At 43.2% G+C, this 26,740-nt stretch overlaps 1 protein-coding gene across 1 annotated transcript in view; it reads right to left on the reverse strand.

The window, feature by feature from the left end:
* Positions 1-26,740, reverse strand: part of GNS (glucosamine (N-acetyl)-6-sulfatase) — a 53,933-nt gene that overhangs the window by 11,733 nt on the left and 15,460 nt on the right. The window contains exons 4-13 of the mRNA XM_082636474.1: positions 26,162-26,227; positions 25,635-25,733; positions 23,936-24,103; positions 22,220-22,302; positions 20,684-20,802; positions 18,649-18,752; positions 10,315-10,416; positions 3,271-3,378; positions 1,950-2,060; positions 387-547 (exon numbers count right to left, since the gene is read on the reverse strand). Coding sequence (XP_082492600.1) covers positions 387-547; positions 1,950-2,060; positions 3,271-3,378; positions 10,315-10,416; positions 18,649-18,752; positions 20,684-20,802; positions 22,220-22,302; positions 23,936-24,103; positions 25,635-25,733; positions 26,162-26,227 — 1,121 coding nt within the window. The remainder of the gene's footprint in view (positions 1-386; positions 548-1,949; positions 2,061-3,270; positions 3,379-10,314; positions 10,417-18,648; positions 18,753-20,683; positions 20,803-22,219; positions 22,303-23,935; positions 24,104-25,634; positions 25,734-26,161; positions 26,228-26,740) is intronic.

Here is a 26,740-nt window from a genome sequence, read left to right on the forward strand (position 1 = left end):
GCTTCTGAGAAATGAAATGAAAGCATATGCTCTCAGAAGCACTAGGGAACAGGGTAGCCCTGGGTCAGCTTACACTAAAGCAACCCCAGATGTCACCAGTGCAATCAAGTGGTACCATGACAAGAATTACAGGGAGGAAGAAGAGCCCCGCGTGGTACGGGCAGGGCTGTGCCTCCAGCTATAGCACCCACTGGCTGTGGAGAGCAGCTCATTTTCCCAGCACAACTGGCTGCTGCGCTGGGACACAGTATTCCCCTTGTAATGCAGAACAGAGAGAAAGAGCTCAGCTCAGAGCAAGGAGGACCCATCAGGCTCCCTGTGCCTTCAAGAATGGCAGGACTGCTGGAGACCACGGAACAAAGTTTCTGAGGACGATGCAAACTTACCCGGGGTCAAAGACCCCTGGAGTGCGGCAGGTTGGTCCAGAACAGGACTGTAACATCATTAGCCGATAGTTCATCTTTCCTAAAAGCTCTGGGTCTATACTTTTAGCAATGTTATTGATTTGGTGTGGGTCTGCAGTCAGGTTATAGACTTCTACAAACACCTACAGGAAATGAAAAGATGGAGGCAAGAAAAAAGCAAGGGTTACATTTGAAGAAATACTCACGTGAGTTACTTCTAAATGGGAATGGAGGAGGCAGATTAAAGACCAAGGCCCAGGAGAATATCATCCGGTCTCAAGATTCTCAAAAAGCCCAAGGGTATAGAGGAGACAATGGAGCATCTGTTCTGGGGGTTGAATTGCTTTGGGTCTATGGCCCACATGCTGGAAAGGGGCCTCCAGGATCCCTGTGCCTTCAGGCAGTCAGGTGGGGAGAGAGGAAGAAGCTTATTACCTTCTGTAATTAAAGCAGAGAACCGAAGGCAGGACCCTCAAATGGCAAGGGCTCAGAAACTATACTTAGTAATGAGGTTACTGAGTGAGAGCTGACATTTGAAGTTTATCTTTGCTTTACAATTGTGAAGATTCAAACGAGAACAGACACGAAAGTACTCTAACCTGTGTTACAAAAATGTTAAGTTTTCCTATTTTAAAAAGCAGTTTTGAGTAACACCAATTGAGGAAAGATACAATATTATTTCTAAAATTAGACACGTCTAATATCACTATTTCCCCCTAATCTGTACTTTGTTCTCCTAACTGGAGTTAGTGATAGACTAAGAAGATGTACTGTAGATAAATTTTGCCTATAAAGGCTTCAAGTAGCTGCCCTCGGACTATCACTTTTAAAGCAGAAGGAACCGAGTTTGAGGGAAGCTCTCTTGCTTGTTGTCCGAAGTGCTCAGAAGCTACAAATAAATAGTGAGCAAGTCAATTTCTGAGAAACACGATGAGCACCGGCTCCATATGGCAAGATGTGGGCTGCCAGATGGGGTAGGTGCACTCTCGTTGATAAACAGTAAGAAACCACACGGACGGCAGTCAGTGTGATCCTTCAGATAATCCACGCTGATCCGGGCTGGCTAAAAGCCACCTTCCTCCAAGGATGCTGCCTTTAACCTGCTAATCTATTTGATCAGCACTGGACTACACTGTGGTGGCGACAGAAGGGTCTGAACCAAGCTGGTTGCCCAGAAACTTTCTACGAGAGGCCCCGACTCCTTTCATCTCCATAGAAGTTGAGGTATCTTACCTTCACCCCAAACGATCAGGGAAGCAGACAGACCAGGCATGTAGCATCCTGAAAACATGAACTGCGTGCATTTAAAGTGTACGTGTGGGTGATGGTGGGAGTGGAGAAAACCCCACCCAGCAAGGTGAGTTAGAGAAGTCAAGTATGGCCTTGTGCAATCCTATTTCCTTCACTGATGGAAACCCAAGGGCAAGTACAGATAAGAAACCCATCCTCCCCAGGAAGCATCCTTGGAATTGTTCTGCCACGAAGTTCAGCCAACAAAGCCCCGCAGTAGACACGAGGGGTGGGGGAGGCAGCAAGCCCTCTTACCTCCTGGTCATCAAACTCGCAATACTGTAGATTCCACATGTCTGACATGGTCCGCACACAGGCGTACGTGTTGTTATATGCATCTTCACACACACAGTCCGGGAAACATTGCTGTAGGGACAGTTAAAAAGTGAGCTGAAGAGCATTCTTCTATAGTAACGAATGCGACTTGCTTTACCACGGCGGCCAGGCTGGCTCAAGCCAGACATACAACTGGACAGAAGTGAGGAAACCTTTCACAGAGAAGTAAATCAAAAATAGATATGAGGCTTTGCTCCTTACTGAGGGCTGACTGGATTAAGGGACATGGGGTGTGGCTGTTTTGTTTGTAGACTGTTGCCATCCCTGCCTGCTGTTCTCCTGACAAGAATTAGCTGTAATGAACACCTGTAAAACATATGGGTTGGTAAGGAGAAGAAATCAATACACGGATGAGTCACTACGAAGGTATATTAGGATCTTTCATCCTAAAGGGTTGGAGAAAAAGGCTAAAATGAGCTTTGTGGAAAGATCTGTAAGTAAGTTGTTTATGAGTGCTCTTATCACCAAATAGGACTTAGCTCTTTTTTTTTTTGCGGTACACGGGCCTCTCACTGTTGTGGCCTCTCCCGTTGCAGAGCACAGGCCCTGGACACGCAGGCTCAGCGGCCATGGCTCACGGGCCCAGCCGCTCTGCGGCATGGGATCTTCCCAGACTGGGGCACGAACCCGTGTCCCCTGCATCGGCAGGTGGACTCTCAACCACTGCGCCACCAGGGAAGCCCTAGGACTTAGCTCTTATTCCATCCTATCTTCCATACTATCTTTTGGTTGGTTCTTTACTATATTGTAACACTCTGGTGTTCGGCTTCCATTTGGAGTTTACTCTCCTATTTCCCATTCTCTAAAGAGGGGCGATGTCACTGTTACCACCTGAACGACCAGCCTGGCTGCCACCAAATCAAGACACTCGCCATGGCATGGTCACAGGTGGAAACCCCATCTCTCTGTTGGATGCCACTGATAACATCCCTAATGAAAAATGGTACCGCGATTGGGAAGGGAGGAAAAAGAGGAGGGGGTACTGATAAGCTAAGAAGATAAGCAGACATGTGAACTTGTTCCGAAAACTGGAAGAATTCGAAGTGCACCTTCTGACAACAGGTGGGAAGCATCATTTTTCAGGATTATTTTTACCTCTATCTCCTGATCTCCCAGAGTCGGGTGACAAAGTGACAGGAGGAGGACTCAGATGAAGAGTTTCAGCATTTGGCACATCTAAACAAATGCCATACTGTGCTGTCAGTGAGAAAGCTACTAAGCCAACTCGGGCTACACTCACGGACACTCCAGGACTCAGGGAAGGACACGCTGGGTCAGTGACGTTACGGCCTTCTCCTTGATACTCCACCAGGACGTCTGATCGCCAAGTCAGATTACTGGCTCCTTTCTAGAAGGAAGAGCAAAAGTGGTTTCTGTGAGGCATGGAGACTGTGATAAAGATGGCATTCATTAATAATGTTATTCATTCTACTGCTAAAGGGGACTTGGGAGTCAAAACAGATTGGACTGTTCGTTCAGTAACTGAAGGGAATGAGTAAAACAGAGACATTTGAAGGCTACTGAATATCATGTTTGGTATTTATGGAGTCCTCACAAGTGATGTGAATTGCTTTGAGCATTTTTTTTTTTTTGCAGTACACGGGCCTCTCACTGTTGCGGCCTCTCCCGTTGTGGAGCACAGGCTCCGGGGTGCGCAGGCTCAGCGGCCATGGCTCATGGGCCCAGCCGCTCCCCGGCATGTGGGATCTTCCCGGACCGGGGCACGAACCCGTATCCCCTGCATCGGCAGGCAGACTCTCAACCACTGCGCCACCAGGGAAGCCCTGCTTTGAGCATTTTTTAAAAAATTTATTTATTTATTTATGGCTGTGTTGGGTCTTCGTTTCTATGTGAGGGCTTTCTCTAGTTGTGGCAAGCGGGAGCCACTCTTCATCGCGGTGCACGGGCCTCTCACTATCGCTGCCTCTCTTGTTGCGGAGCACAGGCTCCAGACGTGCAGGCTCAGTAATTGTGGCTCACGGGCCCAGCCGCTCCACGGCATGTGGGATCCTCCCAGACCAGGGCTCGAACCCATGTCCCCTGCATTGGCAGGCAGATTCTCAACCACTGAGCCACCAGGGAAGCCCCTGCTTTGAGCATTTAATAGTTATCTCCCAAGACTACTTCTGTGAAGCAGGTCAGGAGCTAAGTAAGAATCAAAGTCACAGGGCAAGGTGCTGAAAGCTCAGATCAGAATAAACACTACTGTCTGAAAACCCTGTAAGAACCCTTCTAAGCTCATACTGAGAAATTCAACAGGGCTGGTGTGCTAAGGACTGTATCAGGGTTGAAGTACTTCTTGATGGTCAGAATGAAGATATCATACGTATATAAACTCAGTTACTTTTTGCTGCACATCAGTGGAGCAGAAGGAAAGCAGCAGCAGCATTTGCAATGGGAAAGTTTAAGACAGGTACACAAATGGTGAGAGGAGGAAGGGTCTAGGAGTAAGAGGGAGTTTGGGATCAAAAGAACAACGTGAGCACAGGATGGAAGCAGAACACCTGGTGGTACGGGTTCCTGATATCCAGCTTTCAGACAAGGAAGCAGTGCCAAGGCAGGTGGAGAGGCAGGCTGGTACCAAACAGAAAAAGGTCCTGATAGCAGGCTGCCCGCTTGTTCTACAAAGAACGGCAGGTGATGGGAAGCTACGGGAAAGAGGGGTGGGGAAGGGGGTTTGAGCCGGGAAGTAACACGGCTAAGGCTGTGCTTTAGAAAAGTCAGCCCAGCAGCCACAGAATCTGGAGATGGAGTGAAGACAGGGATGGGGAGGCCAGGTTAGAAGGGGCTCTTAAAATGGTCTACAGCCTTAGTAGTCAAAGTCTGGTTTGTGGTCTATCAGCAACACCTGGGGCTTGTTAGAAATGCACAATCTTAGGCCCTACTTTAGCTTTAACGAGCCAGTCTGCATTTTAATAAAATTCTCTGGTGACTCATATGCACTGTGAAATTCGAGAATCACTGATCCAAAACAATGGTGCTCAAAATGTGCCCCCAGCAGGATCAGCATCTGCTGGGAATGTGTTACAAACACAAATTCTTAATTGTCCATGGGGGTGGGGAGTAATCTGCATTTGAACCAGCCCCACAGGCACTGCTGATGAATGCTAGTTTGAGAACCACTGCTCTAAGGACCCGATTGGACCTATTTAGCCTGGTGACCACAGTGGGGAATGGGTGATGGCCTGCACAAGGCCGTGGAATGCCACAGCTGCCTGGAAAGGGAGAGTCAGAGAAGAACGTGTTTCCTAATCACTATTCTATGATGAAACCCAAACAATCCTGTGCCGATGAAGGTCTCAGAAACCGTAAGTCACAGGAGACTTCAGAAGCTGCCACTCCCCTGTAAGGAACCATTCTGCCAACCCCGAGCCACAGAAGCTGGGGGTCAAGGGAAAAGCTTATCTGTCAGGTTTGAGTGGACCTCAAAACCCCACACTTAAATGTCAAAGTATGTAGGGGTAAAAAGAGTGCCTGGGAGGTCTAGAGCAGAGGCCTCTAACTTGGCTGCAAATTAAAACCACTGGGGGAGACTTGAAAATCCCAAAGGCCAGGTCACACCTTGGGCCAATTAATCAGGCTCACTGGGGCTGGGACCCAGGTGTTAGTATTTTAGTTTCCCAGGTGATACTGATGTGCCACCAAGTTTAAGACTGATGGTCAGGAGGGGTCATGGTCTGTGGCTTTATAGTCTCTGTTGCAACTATTCAATTCCGCTGTTGTAGCAGGAAAGTAGGCCAATCAATACATACATGGAGGAGCATGGCTGTGTTCTGATACACCTTCATTTACAAAAACTGGGGGTGGGCTCGACTTGGCCCACAGGGGTTTGCCAATCCCCTGGTCTATCCAGCAGAACTTTCTGACTGAAATGTTCTATAACTGTTGCCCAATACAATGGCTTCTGAGCAACGGATACGTGGCTAGTGCCGCTGAGCAACTGAATTTTTCATTTTATTCTAGTTAATTTAAATAGTCTCACATGGCTAGTAGCTGCCGTATTAGGGCAGAGCTAGAGGTATAACAGCCACAAAGTGCTCTGCAGCCCTAATACATCAGAGGTTTCACTGGACCAACCTCCAAAACAAAACAACAAGGCAAAGAGCCATGTCCTAAGTGGCATTTCCAAAACTTTGCAGAGAAGTTAACTATGAAATAACATAATTTTAGCCCTGTAGTGAAGGCTTCTTTTTCTAATTAGAAATAAATAAGGTATACAGTATAAGATTTGTATGGGAAGAGTTAAGAAATGTAAATTTCCCTCTATCTGATCTATAGATTCATTGTAATTCCAGCCCAAGCCCAAAATGATTTTCTAGGCCATCTGAAAAGCTGTTTTTAAAGTTTATAGGGGAGGGCTTCCCTGGTGGCGCAATGGTTGAGAGTCCGCCTGCCGATGCAGGGGATGCGGGTTCGTGCCCCGGTCCGGGAAGATCCCACATGCCGCGGAGCGGCTGGGCCCGTGAGCCATGGCCGCTGAGCCTGCGTGTCCAGAGCCTGTGCTCCGCGACGGGAGAGGCCACAACGGTGAGAGGCCCGCGTACTGCCAAAAAAAAAAAAAAATTAATAATAATAAAGTTTATAGGGAAGAGAGGTAACCGCCTCTTAGGATACCCCTAAGAACAATGAGAAAGGTGTGCCCACGCAAAGATTTAATTATACAGCTTTCTAACAAGATAAAAAGATACTGGTTCAGGGAGAGACAGATCTGTGGAACAGAAAAGACAGCTCAGTATTTACAGAGAGAAAAATGAAATTGGATCCCTGACTCCTACTACGCAAGAAAACCAATTCCAGATACATCAAGGACTTGAACGTAGAGGCGGAACTACAAACCTTTCAGAAGAAAATTTGGGAGCATTGTTTTCTGACCTCAAGGTTCAGAAGCATTTTTATAAACAAGACACAAAGAACACTAACCATAAACTGAGATGATTTACACATTCAACTCCTGTGTTCTCATACCTTAATGTAGGGAAAAGACAACAAACAGCAAGAATATAATGGGCAAAAAGAGGCATTTCACAAGGGAAGAAACACAAAAGGCATAATGAAAGATGATTCACTGATCAAAAGCCCAATTTAAAAAAATGGGTAGGGCTTCCCTGGTGGCGCAGTGGTTGAGAGTCTGCCTGCCAATGCAGGGGACACGGGTTCGAGCCCTGGTCTGGGAAGATCCCACATGCCGCGGAGCAACTAGCCCCGTGAGGCACAATTACTGAGCCTGCACGTCTGGAGCCTGTGCTCCGCAACAAGAGAGGCCGCGATAGTGAGAGGCCCGCGCACCGCGATGAGGAGTGGCCCCCACTTGCCACAACTACAGAAAGCCCTGGCACAGAAACGAAGAGCCAACACAGCCATAAATAAATAAATAAATAAATAAAATTTAAAAAAATTTAAAAATAGGTAAAGGATCTGAATAGACCTGTCTCCAAAGAAGACATGCAAATGTCCAATAAACATATGACAAGATATTCAACATGATTAGTCATTAGGGAAATGTAAATCAGAACCACAATGAGTACCACTCACACCCACTAAGACATAATAGAAAGACTGGTAACAGCAAGTGCTGGCAAGGACGTGGAGAAACTGGAACCCTTTTACACTGCTGGTGGGAATATATAAAACGGTGCAATCACTTCAGAAACAAGCCTGGCAGTTCCTCAAAAGGTTAAACATAAAATCACCACATGACCTAGCAATCCTACTCTTAGGGATACACTCAGGAGAACGGAAAACATTAGTTTGCCCCCAAATTTACACACAAATGTTCACAGCAGTATTATTCGTAATAGTCAAAAATGGGAAACAACCCAAATGTCTGTCAACTGATGGGTGGATAAATAAATGTGACACATCCACATAATGGAATATTATTCAGTAATAAAAAGAAAAGTACTGATACGTGTTACAATGGGGATGACCCTTTTCAGCCAATCACAAGAGACCACATACTGTATGATTCTATTTCTAGAAAATGTTCACAGTAGACAAATCTATAGAGACAGAAAGTAGATTAGTGCCTGCCTGGTGCTGGGAGAGAGGGAGCAATGGGGGAGTGACTGCTAATGTATTTGGGGGTTTCTTTTTGGGGTGATGAAAATGTTCTAAAATTAAGATTATGGTGTGGCTGTACAACTCTGAATAACTGTAAACTTTAAACTTCTGAATTGTATAGTAAGTGAATTAAGCTGTTAAAAAAATGGTTCATCTCATTAATAAAGAAATGCACAGTAGGACCAAATATAATTCTGATCTTTTTCACCCCCTAGATTGACAAAAATTAGGTAGTCAGACAGTTTCATATAGAGCAAAGGGAATTCTCATAAGTTACTGGTGGGAATGTAAAATGATGACGATTTTGTACAATAACTTGGTAATATTTGTAGGAATGAACATGTGAGGTTCCTGTAACCTTGGTGCATATACACATGCTCACTGGGAAACATGTATGAGAATGCTATAGAAGCAATGCTCCTAGAACAAAACTGGGAACACCACAAATGTACCTTGACAAGAAAACATGATTAAGTAGTGATGCATTCCTTCTTACAATGGACTATTAGGCATCTGTGAACAATATGGATCAATTTGCAAACAGTGATGAATTGAAAAAAGTCCTGATTACAACTGGTAGAATATCACTTTTACAGTGCAAAGTAAGACAGGTATTTTTTCCCCCCAAGATAGGTATGTTGTTTAGGGACACATCCATGATAATTACTAAAAAATAAAAGCCAGAGATTAACAACCATAAAATTCAGAAAAGCGCTCATTTGTATGGGCAGGTAAGGGGTGGAACAGGGAGGAGCCCATAGGAAGATGCATCAGTATGGGGAATATTTCAGTTCTTAAATGGGGTGATGGGTTCATGGGTATTTCTTGTGTTTCATAACTTATGTGAGTTATGGGTATTCTCTTGTATGAATCATATATTACCTAATAATAAATTGTGATAGACTCAGACAAATCAATGAGGGAGAGTCATCTATAATGAGTATTGATCCTTCAAACTTCTCTATGCTTAAACATATTTACATACATATTTAATAAGATGCTGTTTTGAAACTTTTTCTCCCTATAGTATGTGGTGGGCATCTTTCCAAGTCAATGTATACATACCTACATCATTTAGTGTTGGTTTAATAGTCTACTGTTTAATTGTGCCACAATTTGACCAATTCCCTACTGTATATTTAGGTTTTCAATATTCTTCTATTAATACATTAGTTTTTATACTTAGCTCTGGGCAGTGCTAGGCACTAGGTACTCAAATAGTTCCTTTTCTTAAATTTCTTTTTATTTATTTATTTTTGGCTGCGTTGGGTCTTCGTTGTTGTGCACGGGCTTTCTCTAGTTGCAGCAAGCAAGGGCTACTCTTCATTGCGGTGCACGGGTTTCTCATTGCATTGGCTTCTCTTGCTGCAGAGCATGGGCTCTAGGCACGTGGGCTCAGTAGTTGTGGCTCACGGGATCTAGAGGGCAGGCTCAGTAGCTGTGGTGCATGGGCTTAGTTGCTCCACAACATGTGGGATCTTCCTGGACCAAGGCTCGAACCCGTGTCCCCTGCACTGGCAGGCGGATTCTTAACCACTGCGCCACCAGGGAAGCCCTCTCAAATACTTCTTGAATGAATTTTGTTTTCTTAAAATAAATTCAGATGGGACTGCTTGACGTGTATTTTGCAGTGATGGGTCTTGTTAAATTAGCCTACTGATAGCTTATACTGATTTCACTTCAATGAACAGAGTCTGAGTAGCTGTCATTTACTCAAGCTTCTGTAAATACAGGGTATTAATCTTTTTAATCTTTGCCAGTTCTACAGGCGATAGAGGCCTCCTTTAGTTAAGCATTTCTTTGATCAGCATTGAAGCAATTTTTTTGCACTGACTTTGGCCATTTTTAATTCCTCTGGGAGTTGACTGTTCACTTCTTTTGCCCATTTTTATACTGGGATATTAATCTTTGCTTTTAACAACTCATCTATTAAAACTAATTACCCTTTTTCATGTATGTTGCAAATATTTTCCCAATTTGTCACCTGTTTTAATTTTATGATGGGGCTTTTGGGGGAGAAGGGAAAAAGGGAGGATATAGAACTCTGTTCATGTGTGTCCCGTCTTTTTTTAAGAAAACTCCTTCCCACTACAGATAAGAGAAAACTTCTATCCTTTGCTCCCCTAATTTAACAGCTTTAAGATTTAAATTTTAAGTCTACTTATATAACCTGGAATTTATTTCAGAATCTTGGCTCAGGCCTGATTTAGGGCTTTATACTCACCAAAATGGGCAAGAAAGACATCCCATCCATCTGTGTCTTATTCAGATTGTAGCCAGCGATGTCCAAAATAGTAGGACCCAAGTCAATGTTGGCAACGAGCATCTATGAGAAAGAGGAAGAAACAGTCAATTGATCTAGAACACAGTTCATCCCATTTTCCTTTTCTATCTATATTAGAGTTCTCTTCCCCCCAACCCACCTGTAAGACAAACAACACTTACTATTATCTTTTGTACAACCCATACTTCCTATTGCATATATTCAAATATAACTATAATAATTTAAAATACAAAACATAAAGCCTTATAAAGTTTATAATACATGCTCCTGGGAAGTTAATGTTTATTCTACCCATACTGTTACCAGTGATAAGAACATTTTTCAAGATTCCTTTATGATTGCCTTGAGTCTGTTATGAAAGATGAGAAAAATGTCAGGCTATTTTATACAAAGTGTTTTCCAACTTGATTATTCTTATTAGTTCACTAAACTTGACTTCAAATTGACTCCTGACGTCTTTTAAAGGCTCAAAGGTTGAATGCTTGTCGTCAATGAGGATGTTAGCCTTTTTAATAGTTTTTTGAAGTGACAACACTGGTAAGAAATGTTTGCAGTAGTTTTTGAAGACTGCAGAAAACTCATCCCAACATGCAACAGTAAGTTTCCTTAAAGAGCACAAAACTTGGATGTTTTTATTTTTTAAATTTATTTTCCTTTTTTTTGCGGTACATGGGCCTCTCACCGTTGTGACCTCTCCCGTTACGGAGCACAGGCTCCGGACGCGCAGGCTCAGTGGCCATGGCTCACGGGCCCAGCTGCTCCGCGGCATGTGGGATCTTCCCGGACCAGGGCACGAACCTGTGTCTCCTGCATCAGCAGGCGGACTCTCAACCACTGCGCCACCAGGGAAGCCCTTATTTTCCTTTTTTTAAAATAAATTTATTTATTTATGTTTGGCTGTGTTGGATCTTCGTTGCTACACATGGGCTTTTCTCTAGTTGTGGAGCGAGGGGGCTACTCTTTGTTGCAATGTGCAGGCTTCTCATTGTGGTGGCTTCTCTTTTTGCGGAGCATGGGCTCTAGGCGCACGGGCTTCAGTAGTTGTGGCTCACGGGCTCTAGAGCGCAGGCTCAGTAGTTGTTGTGCATGGGCTTAGTTGCTCTGTGGCATGTGGGATCTTCCTGGACCAGGGCTTGAACCCGTGTCCCCTGCATTGGCAGGCAGATTCTTAACCACTGCACCACCAGGGAAGTCCCAAAACTTGGATGTTTTTAAACAAAGATTCTAGAAATTAAAGACATTGTCCAGCATTTATGCCTTGCCATATATCCTTGATTTATTGGACTATATTTCTTCTGTATACAATACCGCTACCAGGCCTAAACCAGCATAGTCCAAAGTCCAATAGGGATAGAACAGGAGTCATACATGTAATTTAAAATTGTCTAGTGACCACATTAAGGTAAAAAAAAAAAAGGTGAAATTCATTGTAAATATTTAAATATTACTATTTCAACATGTAAGCAATACAAAAAAGTGATGAGATTTTACTTTAAAAAATTTTTTGAACCAAGTGTGTGAAATCTGGTATTTTACAATTATAACATCTCAATCTGGACTATCCCATATATGTTCTGGCTCAAGAACCACATGAACTTTTGTAGCAGAGAGTCTAGAAGTCACGTGGTCACAGGCTAGAAAAAGCCTTGGAGTGATGGAGACAATCCACCAGGGAAACGAAGGGAACTAGTGTTCACTGAGCACCTATTCTGGGCCAGTGCTTAATGCTTATCCTCATTTAATCCTCCCCACAGTCGTAGAAAGCAGTATTTTCCCCATTTTACAGATGAGGAAATGAAAGAGAAGTAACTGACACAAAGTCAGCAGCCTGTAACTGGAAAAGCTGTCATTTACTGGAAATAAATAACAGTCTTCAAAACTGTTGAGAGGGACTTCCCTGGTGGTGCAGCGGTTAAGAATCCACCTGCCAATGTAGAGGACACGGGTTCAAGCCCCAGTCCAGGAAGATCCCACATGCAACGGAGCAACTAAGCCCACGGGCCACAACTACTGAGAGCCCACATGCCACAACTACTGAAGCCTGCTTGCCTAGAACCCGTGCTCCAAAACAAAGAGAAGCCACCACAATAAGAAGCATGCACACCACAATGAAGACCCAATGCAGCCAAAAAAAAAAAAAGAAAAAAAAAACTGTTGAGAAAACTCAGATCATCTCAGGAGAAGCCAAATGGGGATTAAAAAAAAAATCTAATCCTATTACTTTTAATTTATTTTTTTTATTTTTTTTATTTTTTGCTGTACGCGGGCCTCTCACTGTTGTGGCCTCTCCCGTTGCGGAGCACAGGCTCCGGACGCACAGGCTCAGCGGCCATGGCTCACGGGCCCAGCCGCTCCGCGGCATATGGGATCCTCCCAGACCGGGGCACGAACCCGTATCCCCTGCATCGGCAGGCGGACTCTCAACCACTGCGCCACCAGGGAGGCCCTATTACTTTTAATTTAAAAACAAAACCAAAGTACAGACATGAAAGGCAAGGCAAGAAGCACTGTTCAGAGCATTGTTCAGTAGCAGCCAGGTTTCCTGGAGGGCAGAGTGATACACATATCCTGGCTCTGAACCAATCAGTGTAACTCTGCAGCTGTTGGAAATTACCCTTCAGTGGCAGGCAACTCACGGGAAAAGCAATCCATATGTTGCTGAGGATAAAAAACACAAAAACTACGTCTCTAGGGATTACAAAAGACCCGGTGTTAGAGATATCTTTCCTGGTTCCAAGTACCCCAGGCAGACTGAGCGGCTTAGAATACAGCGAACAAGAGTGAGTATGAATACGGAAGAGACCATAGCAGGAAAGGAGAGACAAGCAGAGACACCACCTCCAGAGTCAGATAAAGGCAACAAGACTCCAAAATGTGACAGATCTTCAGTGATGTCCAGAACATGAATGAAGTCAAGTCAGTCCCACAGGTATTGTTAACATGTCCAAGGCACCAAAATAATAAAACCCACAGAGGTAAAACAGTGACTGCCACTCTCAGCAGGAATTGCCTCGAGCCATCAGCAATGGGTGGGAGCGCCCTCTAGTGGCAGTTTGCTCTATGGGTGGAGGGGAGGAGAAAGGTCTGCAAGATCCAGGACAAGTCAAGTGGCTAATTCGGTACAAGTACCATAAACGCCACCACCAGGACTCTTTCTTCCCAGGTATCTACAATGATCACATCCTCCCTAAAAATGATGGACAAATTCTCTTCCTACTGGGTTTTGTTTGACTAAAACGTAGAGCCTCAAAATTAGCATACAATGTCAGGAGACGGGAGACTTCTAGATACCAAGTATGAGTGAAGCATTCAACAGAAAATTATACCTCTCTGTGGTTTTTATACAGACAAAGATTAGAATGGATACTATGAGCCCATCACCCTAATGACATCTAGAAACATTAGCATTTCAAGTTCCTAAAATGGTATTACTGCTTTTATCACTGAGTATAAAGATCCATTTAAGGACTGGAACAGAAAACGCTCTGACAAGACCAAGTAAATTATTTCATGAATCACAGCCTCACAGTTTGTTTGGGAATGTTCTTAGGATTAAAGTATATATACATTTTGATCAAATATAAGGCCCTAAAAAACTCTGGGGGGGCATGAGATCGAGGGATATCATGCCTTGAACCTGCTTATTTTTCAGCTCTGGAAGGACAGTGCTGCAGAATTACCCAAAAGAATAAGGGCTCCCAGGAGGGTACATCAGGTTTTCAAGCAGACTTTTAAGCCCTGATGTTAAAGAGTTCACGTAAGGCTTTCAAAAAAAAGACTCAAAGCACACCAGAGAGCACCCCAAATCCATCTATTGAAAAGCACTAGGGAAGAGATATGGGAACATATGTATATGTATAACTGATTCACTTTGTTATAAAGCAGACACTAACACACCATTGTAAAGCAATTATACTCCAATAAAGATGTTTAAAAAAAAAAAAGAAAGAAAAGCACTGAAAGCAGAGAACTCTACACGTCTTGGGCTGCCTCATCTGGATTTGCCCCTCACGCCCCACTTCCCTAACAAGGAGTAAGCCAGGGCGTCACGTAGTTACACTTGAGAATTTGCCCTTAGCATCCTCCCAATTTCACATGGGGAAACCAAGGCTTAGTCTATCCAAAGTCTTAAAGCCAATAGGTGGTCTTCCTGACTCCCAGTTCAGTTTTATTTCCCCTGGATCATGCTATGTCATTTCCATTTTCGTACTAATCTTTTCCTTTCTTTAAGCCCGTTTGAAGAAATTCTACCACCAAATCTAAAGCTAGATTAATTTATAGCCAGGGGAGAAGACCTCAGCGCCAATGTTTGGCATCCACCCATACCACCTGCCCCTGGCTCACCCCAACAGCCAACACAAAGCCAGATCCACTGGTCAAACGTGTCCTATTTTGGCTACTAGGCTGTTGCCGGCACAGCTCATTAAAATGCTCAACTCACCACCCTGTGGCCCTCACAAAGAACCTGCACCAAGAAAACACTGCTGCCGGCACACGGTGAATCGCCCACAATCTCTGACACACTGTGTTAGATGGAAGCAGGGCACTTCATGCTTCTCAAACCACGTATGTCAGCACAGAGTGTCAAACACCATGTTTTGGTTTTTTGTTTTGGCCACGCTGCTGTGGGATCTTAGTTCCCCAACTAGGGACTGAACCCAGGCCCTCAGCAGTGAGAGTGCAGAGTCCTAACCACTGGACCGCCAGGGAATTCCCAAAAAACCATGGATTTTGAGAATAGACAGTTAATTTTCAAACCTGGTTTTGCCATTACTGTGTGACCTTGGTAATATATCCATTCACACAACTTGGATGTCACCCATTGTATGTTAAGGGCTGGGTATTTTTTTTTTTTAAATTACAGTTGATTTACAATGTTGTGTTAATTTCTCCTGTGGAGCAAAGTGATTCAGTTATACACATATAGAGATACATTCTTTTTTTAAAATATGCTTTTCCATTATGGTTTATCATAGGATATTGAGGATATTGAGTATACTTCCTTAGGCTATATAACAGGATCTTTTTTTTTTTTTTTTAATTTATTTATTTATTTATTTATGGCTGTGTTGGGTCTTCGTTTCTGTGCGAGGGCTTTCTCTAGTTGTGGCAAGCGGGGGTCACTCTTCATCATGGTGTGCGGGCCTCTCACTATCACGGTCTCTGTTGTTGCAGAGCACAGGCTCCAGACGCACAGGCTCAGTAGCTGTGGCTCACGGGCCCAGTTGCTCCGCGGCATGTGGGATCCTCCCAGACCAGGGCTCGAACCCGTGTCCCCTGCATTAGCAGGCAGATTCTCAACCACTGTGCCACCAGGGAAGCCCAACAGGATCTTTTTAAAAAATTTTTATTTTATATTGGAGCATAGTTGATTAACAATGTTGTGTTAGTTTCAGGTGTACAGCAAAGTGATTCAGTTATACGTGTATCTATTCTTTTTCAAATTCTTTTCCCATTTAGGTTATTACAGAATACTGAGCAGAGTTCCCTGTGCTATACAGTAAAAGGACCTTGTTGTTTATCCAATGTATACATAATAGCTTACATGTGCTAACACCAAACTCCCACTAAGAGCTGGGTATTCTAAGTTCAGACAATACCTCTCAACTAGGGACTCCTAGAGTCAAAAAGACAAACTCAGTCGGGTGTGGTAAGTGTGAGGCCAGCTGGGAAGGCACCCACTCCATGTGGGGCGGGGGTCTACAGTGACGTTCATTTAGGGGAGCCCTAAACCGAAGCCCCAAAGGACAATGAACTTAGCCAGGTGAAAGGGGCATGAGGTGGGCCTTCACACAGAAGGAGCAGCCAGCTGTACAAAGGCAAGGAGGGGAGAGATGATCCAAGGAGGACGTAAAAGTAGTTCAGGACGACTGCCACCTTCTGTCCCTTGAACAGGCCAAGCTCATTCTCCTATCTGTGCCTTCACATGCACTGTTCTGCCGCTCAGGATACCCTCCCACGGATCTCTGCATGACTCAATCCTTCTTGACACCCGGGTCTCTGCCCAAATGCCTCAGAGACTTTCACTGACAACTGAAGCTCAGGTATCTGGCTCCCCGACACAGGGAGTTAAGAACTGATCTTCTCTGACTGCTCTTGCTGTGGCTCCAAGGCTCCTGGTAGACTGCGCTGGCACAGGAAGATACTTAAGAAGTACAGTTGTCTGAGCTGTAGTGTAATGGTTGAGTGTACGGACTCTGGTTAAGTGTATAGTAGCCAGACTGCCCGAGTTCAAGTGCAGGGCTCTGATATTCTTTGGCTACATCATCTTGGGTAAATCGCTGAACTTGTATACCTCAGTTTCCTCATCTGTAAAATGGGGAAAACAGTATTCATATCTCATAAGGCTGTGAAGGTTAACTGAGTTGATACAGGTAATACACTTGGAACAGCACCTGTCACATCCTAAGCATTCAATAACGGTTATTAGTGTTGAAATGGCTTCCTAGGACCTGGTTTCACTTAGATGGCTTAGAGAAAGTGAAGTTTCTGATTGTAACATTTAGTGCCATTGTTAACTTGAAGGAAAAAGGAACAGTCTGTTCCACGGGCAGCTGACTGACACGTCACTCTGTTCTCATCAGCCTCCTTCCCGGCACCGGTTAGACATGGCCCTGCGCCTCAGAAATGCACACAGGTGCAGACGTGCTCTCCTCAACCAGCTCCCAACACCAAGATCAAGAAAACACTTTTAAGACTGAATGGTCTTCCAAACTTGCCTACCTCCGTTGACAGGAGAGGCCTGTTTAGAGGGTAATGAATTTGTAGTGGAAGGTGACTGCCTTTAGGAATGTGGGTCTTAAAAGAAAAAGAAAAAGAAAATTCAAAAGGCACTTATGAAGGCCATTTTAAGTTTCCGAGAGAATCTGAACAGAATTCCATCGAGAGCATTGTGAAGGGAAATAAGGGAATGGCAGACGTTTAAACAGAGTAAACATTAAACCCCCAAATTAAACTCAAGCACCAGTATACCCAGAAATTCTGACCTATTTTCCAATTTTAGCTTAAATAATCCATTTGCTCATTTTCTTTTGTCTCACAGAGCTGGGACTGAAACTGTGGTATTAGGGAAGAGAAAACAAATGGTAGAGCCTATCAGTTCTTATCTCCCAACATTGGACCAGTGTTTTGGATCAAGGTGTCCATGAACTCTAGGAACAAAGTACCTCAGTAGTAGGAACTCAGTCTGAAACCAAATGGAAATGGTAACAAAAGAACGTGGTACTTTATGACAGTACTAGGAGACAGAATCAGTAAAGTAGAAAGGCATTAGTGAGGAAGAGTCCCAAAGGGAGGGGGACTAAATTCTCAGACAACACCCTTTCTGTAGCCTTATACTCAGAGGGAGGTCAGACCAGCAGCAGACATCACCTGGGAACATCTGGGAGCAGGCTGGAATGCAGAATCAGAATCTGCATTTCAACAAGGCCCCCAGGGGATGTGCACACACAACAAAGCCTGAAGAGCTTTGCTCTCCTGGGCTATGGGCCCCAAACTGGGCTGCCTCTCAGAATCATTGTGAACTTAAGAAAAAAGCAGAGGCAGGGATTCTATTCCAGTCCAAGTGAGTCAATCTGAACCTTTCTAGATGTTGAGCCTTTCAGTTTCAGTAGGTAGTTTTGATTAGCACCCTGGTGGAGACTCACGGCTCGAGGACCAAGTAAAAATCTAGTCTCAAAACACAAGCAAAAGCTATTCATGCTAATATGATACATATACATCTAATAGTGGGTGGCCAGCAGTTTACTGGTATTATGCTAAGTGAAATATGTCAGACAGAGAAAGACAAATACTGTATGATATCACTTATATGTGGAATCTAACAAATACAACAAACTACTGAATATAACAAAATATAGAGAACAGATACAGAGAACTAGTGGTTACCAGTGGGGAGATGGGATGGGAGAGGAACAATGTAGGAGTAGGGGATTAAGAGCATTAGGTATAAAATAAGCTACAAGGTTATGTTGTACAACACCGGGAATACAGCCAATATTTTAAAATAACTAAATGGAGTATGACCTTTAAAAATTGTGAATCACTATATTGTACCACTGTAACTTATAGAATATTGTACATCAACTATACTTCAATTAAAAAAAAGAAAGAAAAAAGAATCACTGTTTGCAAGGCTTATAAATACACTTGCAAAAAAATCTTAAGCCAATCAGCCTTCATCCTCAAAGGAAGAGAAATTGAATTCAGCCTCCTCTTAGGAGGAAAAGCTTTCTTTCCTCAGGCAAATGTTACATCACCTTGTCAGCAACCTACCTTGCTTGTCTGATTTGGTTTGATCCCAGGCCCTCGAACCAACAATGGAACTTTGATATCAAACTCATACAGCTGTCTTTTGTCTATTGGCAAAGAAAACTGTCCTGAAAAAAAAAAAATGCATAGGGTAAAGATGGAGCCAAGATAGAAATGTCACTCATGCATGCATTCATTCAATAAACAGTAAAAATCAAAAACAGGGCTTCCCTGGTGGCGCAGTGGTTGAGAGTCCGCCTGCCGATGCAGGGGACACGGGTTCGTGCCCCTATCCCGGAAGATCCCACATGCCGCGGAGCGGCTGGGCCCGCGAGCCATGGCCGCGGAGCCTGTGTGTCCGGAGCCTGTGCTCCGCAACGGGAGAGGCCACAGCAGTGAGAGGCCCGCGTACAGCAAAAAAAAAAAATCAAAAACAGCCTTGTTCTACTAATTATGGGGTTTTAATAGAAAACTTAAATTTGCCTGGGTCTCTTATTACTACAAGGCAGGAAACAATGAGCTCATCTTTTAAAAAAATGCCTAGAGGGACACCCTGGTCTAAAATAGGCAAATTCAGCAAAAAGAATGACTAGAAAGTATTGAAGCAAAAATACGCTATTTATGTATGATACTCGACCTGATCACAATTGAATGAAGTTACTCTAAAAGCTGCTAAATAACGGGACAAAACCATTGATCCAGCCTTTCCTGAATAAACTATATTTCAAGATAACCAAACAGTTGATGAGGGGAATTTCCTGAGGAATTCCAGCCAGTAAATTCAGAAGGAAGGACAGAGTTATGAAGTCAATCTTTGCAATTTCTGAGGGAACAGATTTAAGCAACAATCATCAATGGAAGTTCTAGCCACAAAAGGTTCATAGGATGGGCTCAGGTTGATACCACATGAGCCATCAAACAGTAACAGCATCCCTAAAGTGAGGCAACCAGACACCCCAGTGGCATGATGTGAATGAAGCAATAAGAAGTACATAACAGCATCAACTAGAAAGCATTCTTGTTGAAAACGTGAACTTCTATTAAGACTCTAGATCTAACTACCAATCTATAGAAAATGTTGAGTATAGATAAACAAGTTAAGGCATCACATGAGCAATTAGCTACATCTGGAATGTGAGATACTCTCAAGGACAGAAGACGCGTTTTCCCAATAAATCGGTGGCAAAGGACAGCCTTAAGACACATAAAAGCTAAAGGTAGCATGTGGACTTTGTGTAGGTTCTGATAGGTAATGAACTAATCAGATGCACAATCAAGTGTTGACAAATGGAATCACAACATCTGGAGTTTCTTCAAAAACTTCTAGCTAAAAAAGAAACATGAAGAAGGAATGAGGAATTCAAAAGACTGGTGTCGTGCAGCTGAAAATCAAAGCTGGACAATGGGAGTTATTTTACTAGTCTCTACTGTGAGTGCTTAAAAATATTCATAACAGCACATAAAATGCCTAATCAATCTGCTCCTGTGCAAACAAACCTCAGATTAATTCCCTTCAAGTTTAGGAAATTTAAAAGAGTGGAGAAAGAAAAAAATACTGATTTTTAACTAGAGAAGGTCCAAGAAGAAAGGATGAAAGTCAAGGACATGGGGGTGACTCATACTGCAGTTGTGAAAAGACAAGAAACACAAAACAAAACTCACACACACCAAAACACCTCATTTCACAGAAAAGTTTTTCCCCAGGACAACCCTCTCATGGTCTTCCTGTGTCAAATGTCATACCCCTATTCCCTGAGATCCACTGTCCTTAAAATCTTGCTCAATTTCTCACCTACGTCATAAAGCCTGCCTCTAACCCATCAAGCTCACTCTCTGCTCAGACTCTTAGAACACCATGTAATTCAGCCTGTGAAATAGCAAATAATGAAACCTGGTCTCTCACCAGGGGAAATGAATTGGCCCTCTAACCAGAGGGGCCCTGAGGGCAAGACCCTCCCTCTGGCCTGTCCACTGCTGCAAAAGGACAGAAGCTCCCTGCCAGTGCTACTGACTGAGCGAGTAAGGAAAGGCACCTCGCAAAGGTCATGGTGCCCCTTACCTGTGTGATAGCCATTGTCTGAGGTGTAAAAGATGTAGGTGTCATTGAGCTCCCTGCTGAACTCCAATCGCTTGACCAGCTTCTCCACAAGGTCATCAACTGACAGCAGAGTCTGCCACCTGGATGTGAACAGAGGGCAGCAATGGGACTTCAGAGACAATGGCTGAGGTACTGCCATCTTGCCAAAAAAGCAAAGTCCAAAAAACACCCCAAAAGCAAATCAAAACAAAAGAACTCTCAACCTCCTTCCCCAAAAAACCCCCTCAGAGCCACTCTCGCCAAAAGCTCAAATCCTCTATTTCCTTTCCTTCCATTCATTGCAAAACACAGATTAGAAAATTCCAGAACACAATTAGTTGATTCCAAATTTAACCGATTCTACAGAAATAAATGAGGCTTTTTATAACCAGTTAGCTTTATTATTTATCGTGGCTGGTGATGAGAATAAAAGACTATTGGAAGGGAAAGTTGTCAACTCAGCACTGGCTGATAGAGATGAATTCGGATAGACCTAGCTACAACAATGTTTAATGGTCGAACTAGGGGTCAGCAAACAGCCATGGGCCAAAGCTTGACCACTGTCTGTGTTTTTGTTTTTAACTGTGGTACAAAACACATAACATAAAATTTACTGTTTTAACAATTTTTAAGTGTACAGGTCAGTAGCGTTAAGTATATTCACATAGTGGAACAGATCTCCAGAACCTTTTCACCTTGCAAATCTGAAACTCTACGCCCATGAAACAACAACTCGCTGTTTGCTTTATGTATAAAGTTTCATTGTAGGACAGCCATGCTCATTCGTTCTTGTCTTGTCCAGGACTGCTTTGCGCTCCAACAGCAGAGGTGAGCAACAGTGACACAGACTATACCGCCTACAAGCCTGTAATATTTACTATCTGGTCCTTCACAGAAAGTTTGCCAACCCCTGGTCTAAAACTAAATGCACCTTAAGAGAAAGTAAGAATTTCCTGAAAACTAAAAACTGCAAAGGCAAATATTCTGCTCTAGCCTATGCCTTTGGGTCTCAGGCAAATATTGGGGTTAATCTCTCACAAAGCGACCTTTTCTTTAGATATAGAAAATTGTTAAAAAAACCCAAATGGCTCCAATTTGCAATGTTTTAACAGGTCATAAAAACGGACTGTTTAATTAGACCTGAGGTCCAAAGGCCACCTTGTGGCTAAATGTAAAGACCTCTGGGGCTTCCCTGGTGGCGCAGTGGTTGAGAGTCCGCCTGCCGATGCAGGGGACATGGGTTCGTGCCCCGGTCTGGGAAGATCCCACATGCCGCGGAGCGGCTGGGCCCGTGAGCCATGGCCGCTGAGTCTGCGCGTCCGGAGCCTGTGCTCCGCAGCGGGAGAGGCCACAACAGTGAGAGGCCCGTGTACCGCCGGGGGAAAAAAAAAAAAAAAGACCTCCCCTCAGAGTCTCTCCCAACATCTTGCTACCCTCTGATTTTGTGCAGTTCCCTGTTCATGGGCTGCTTCTGAGGGTCCTCAAAGACCACCTAGACTGGAAAGGAGCAGCTCTTACCTTTTCCTAAATGCATTATCTAAAAACTGTATCGAAGAATTAGTCATTGGGGTCTTGGCTTGCCTAATTAACCAGTGCTTGTTCTAAAATTTAAAAGAAAAACAGAAGTTAACACCAAGTCACCACAGTCAAACTACTAGAATAGATAACGAAAAGGATCATTTACTCGAGCAAAAAAAGAACTAACTGGAGCCTGTTTAAGCAACTTCAGATTTTCCCTCCACCACCCACCCCCACTTCCTTCCCCTGTGTTCGTAAAAGAAACTTTCTGCAAATTATCACTCATTCTTTAGCTTCTTCTCATCACCTCCTTAATGGCAGAAGGCCTGGGCTCCTTTGTTAGCAGCTTTAATAAGAGATTTCGTGCAAGATACTGGAAACTACTAACCAGAAGATTAAATTTATAACTTGGGTCTACCACCCAAACTATAAAAGGATAAATATCCACTTTACCTTCCTCGAAGTTTTGCCTAATAAGTCATCATTCCATGGCCCTCTATTTTTCCTACCTAAGAGAGTGATCATCCTTGGACCTTGGGAAAAATTTCATCATAGCAATTTCCTAAAACTTCAAGTCCAAATCTAGAGGATAGTTCTCATATAAATAAAAAAGTCACAGTTAAAAAAAAAAAAACATTGCCAAATACCATTTATTCTCTCCTCCCCATTCATAAAACCCTAAGCTGCCATCTTGCAAACTGTGATCCTCAAAGCCTTCTTTAGTTAGCATGCTTGACAAATGCTACAGAGCATCTCTTCCTGTTGCAAATTCATGTCAGAACACGAATAACTGAGAAATCCTGTAGCAGAGTGACTTATTTAACCTGAAGTTTCTAACCTTACTTAGTCATGGGAACTTCTATGAACTTCTTTTGGAACACAGAGAGAATGGCACCCAGGTTTCAAACTCGGTTCACTCATCTTTAATGTCATCCATGGCAAGCACATGCCTACAATGTGCCAGGCAACATGCTAGACGCTTCTGTGTATTTTAATCCATACAAGAGTTGCAGGAGAGGTTAGGATCCCCGACTTTAGAGAGAAAAATGCAAGTTAAGCATCTTGCTCATGGTCAGGTGACTTAGCTAGAAAGCGGTAATACGGACTCTAACTCCAAGACTCATTCTTTCTACCACCTTGCAAGCAACTAAGATTTCTGGGTAACAGGCATGAGGCAGTAGAAGCTTTCTGCCTTTGAACTAGCAAACTGCCCATCCCCTGTGCCATGGGAAGGGTAAGTGGCATACGAAGTGACCAGTATTTAGGTCATGGCCTGCTCTGGCTCATTTCTCCGTTCAACTTTCCTTCCCAATCACGTTGCACTGTGTCACCCCTCTTCTTCCTATGCCTCGGGCCTGGTAAGGGCCAACCAAAGGAGACTGCTGCAGGCCCAGCTCAGCCCCAAGGGACATGTCTCAGCCACTGCTGGGCAGGAGGAGTGCCAGCACAGAGGTTATCAAAAGAGCCTGTAGTCAGGAAAGATGGCATTTCTTTTCCATTCTCCGCTGACTCTCCAGCTGCCCACTGGGTGTGTGGCAGGAACCTTATCTGACTTCTGAAGCAAGTGTATACTACCTAGTATATTAGCGATAGGTGCAATTACCTTTAAAAGATTTAGAAGGAAGACCAACTATATGATTCAAAGGCTCCCTGACAAGTATATTACACAATTAATCACATCGAGCATGGCTTAATGCAAGGGTTAGGGGAAGCTACCGTTCCATGGATGTTGAAGTTCTTGTTTCTTGGTGCAAAGACGTTCTGGAAGGTGTTCTGGTACTGAGGTGCAGCTGTCCAAGGCGAATGAGGTGCCGGAGTGGAGATCATCATGAAGAATGGCTCAGAGTTGGACTTGTAGTCCAGGAAGTCCAAGGAGACATTGGCCTGATGTATACAAAGATTTGTCATTGCTTACCCTACCTCACAGTTGAGGACTTGATAGATACCTGTTCTCTGGTGAACAGGGGTACAGGGCCCTATTAGCTTTCCACCAATCCTAGCATACAATCTATGTCACAGTCACTTGCAAGTGTGTTGCTGGAACAGATCGTTTGGCTTTCAGGCAAACACAATAAAAAATTGAAAAGCACACCATCGAAGAAAGCAATTAGGATTTTGATGATTTTACATGACCCCAAAATTGTTATGCCTCCCATAAGGAAAAAAAATAGTAATTTGGCCATTTTAATATTAACTTATATTAATGTAGCTTAGAGTATATACATTTATGCAGCTTAGAGTATATGCATTTGATGCTTTAAAGAACATAAAAAGAGAGTCAACCTAATTCACAACAGTGGGAAAAGTGAATTAAGTAATTTTACAAAAATATGTAGAGAGTAGATATCCTAAGTTGTGCCAGCTGAAGTAGCTAAACTAAATGAATAATATTAAGTCCAAATACACCACACCAGGGTTTTAATTTATATGGACTTAAAATTTTTCATTTGCTTCTCTGGAGATACTTTATAAAAATGAAAGCTTCCCACATACATGCTGTGTTTTTAATTTTCTAGTTGATTTACATCTTCATTTATTCCCAACACTAAACTCAAAAGATACTATCAATTTCTTATCACCATCCCATCCCCCTACTTTACTCCAGCCCTGTCAAGAAACCCTGTGGTTTCTCCAACCTGCCAGGCACACTCCTGGTTCAACACCCTCACAAAGGGAACAAAAGTTCCCTTTGCCTGTGGCACTCTTTCCCCTGATCTGTATAGCTCACTCTCATCTCCTTTAGGATTTTGCTTAAATGTTATCTAAGTAACTCCCATCCCCTGCCTTATTTCTCTAACTAATCGCCATCTAACAAGACAACACACATATGGGTAAATAAAATCTTCCACTAAAAGGTCACCGTCCACAGAATCAGGGACTTTGTTTAATTTACTGCTGAACACCTGCTATAATGGGTGCTGGAGTACTTGGTGAATGAATGCCCTATGGGGGCGCTGTCACTAGATACATCTTAGACAGGAAAGGACAGTCCCAAATTCCCGTCCTGATTTCAGTATTTTTTATATATAATATACAATGCCTGAAGAACTCCCCTATCCCTATCCCGCCACCCTCATGATGAAGCTGCCATCTTGTAGCCTGTGAGTAAAACTGGGGTCAAGAGTAGGAACCCCTACAAAGTAAAACCTCTTCAAAGTAATCTCTATAGTCTTAGAGATTAGCCTTTGGAAAAGGGATTTGCTGCTGGAATTTCAAGAACATTAGATCTGACCCTGGCTTAATTACAAAGAAAAACACCCTCAGGAGTTTTTAATCAGTTGGAAATATCATTTGGCGGTTAGACCACGTTATTATTCATGTTACCCAACATTAACAAATACAAGTAAAGATTTTCTAGGCAGAGACTTTAATTAAACATGAGCTAAAGTGCAAGGAGAGAGCTTCAGTAACTCACCAAAACATCTGTCAGGTAGTCCACACTGTAGTTTTCACCATGCTTCCGTGCCTTCCCATTGATAGAGAGGGTATAATTATAGTATTTAGAATTCTTTTCCTATTAAAGAGAGGAAAGTAAGATTTTTTGTGAGGTCAGCACACAAAATGAAAATTGGAAACCATGCTGTGCTAAACTGTACTCTGTTTAAATAGTGATAAGACAAAAAAAAAAGGTCAAGTCAATATTGAATTGGACTTTATGACTAGGGTTTTATTAACTACTAGCATAGTTTCAATAATATGTCCTAGTTTAAAAAGCCAGAAATGGATCCGGTAGAACAGCAAAATATGTTGCTAAACCTTGTGGAATGCAAGAAAAGTATCCCACAAACAGGGTGACTCACAAATCAACAGACTTTCTTTTAAGGAGACAAAATGGTCAATCATAAAAGCAAACCAAATCATGTCAACATCAGAGCTACAGCAGAAAGTAAACAGCATCTGTAGGGCTGTGCAGAATTGTCACTGACTTTATTAATCACTCACCAAGGCATACCAGTAACTCCAGCCTAGAGGAACGTGTGCTAGTCCACCTGCATCTGGGGCTCCATACTGGAAAGCAAAACAAGCAGTGCATTAGAAGTCCTTAGGACATGACCAGACCAGAAGGAAACAGGAAACTTTCAGAATCTTTTTAGATCAGTGCCTGAAACATGGTAGATGCTCAATTTCCTCAAACACATAACAGTCAAAAAGTAAAGAACACTATCGTCCTAGGAACTTCTGAAGCAGGAGTTGGCAAACTATGGCTGGCAGGCCAAATCCAGCCTGCCTACTGTTCTGTGTGGCCAGCAAGCTAAGAATTTTCTTCCAAACATTAAAAAATATAAACACCAGTCAAAATCAACTATACTTGAATTAAAAAAAACAATCAAAAGAGGAATATTTCTGTGACAAGTTGCATGAGACTGAAATTTCAGTCACGGTGAAGCTTTACTGGAACACAGGCACACTCATTGGTTTATGTAAGTCTGTGGCTGCTTTCCTACTACAACAGCAGAACTGTATAGTCACTATAGAGACATATGGCCTGCAAAGCGTGAAATATTTACTTCTGGCCCTTTA

This window comes from Mesoplodon mirus (genome assembly GCF_964341445.2).
Source record: "Mesoplodon mirus genome assembly, chromosome: 11".
NCBI lineage: Eukaryota > Metazoa > Chordata > Mammalia > Artiodactyla > Ziphiidae > Mesoplodon > Mesoplodon mirus.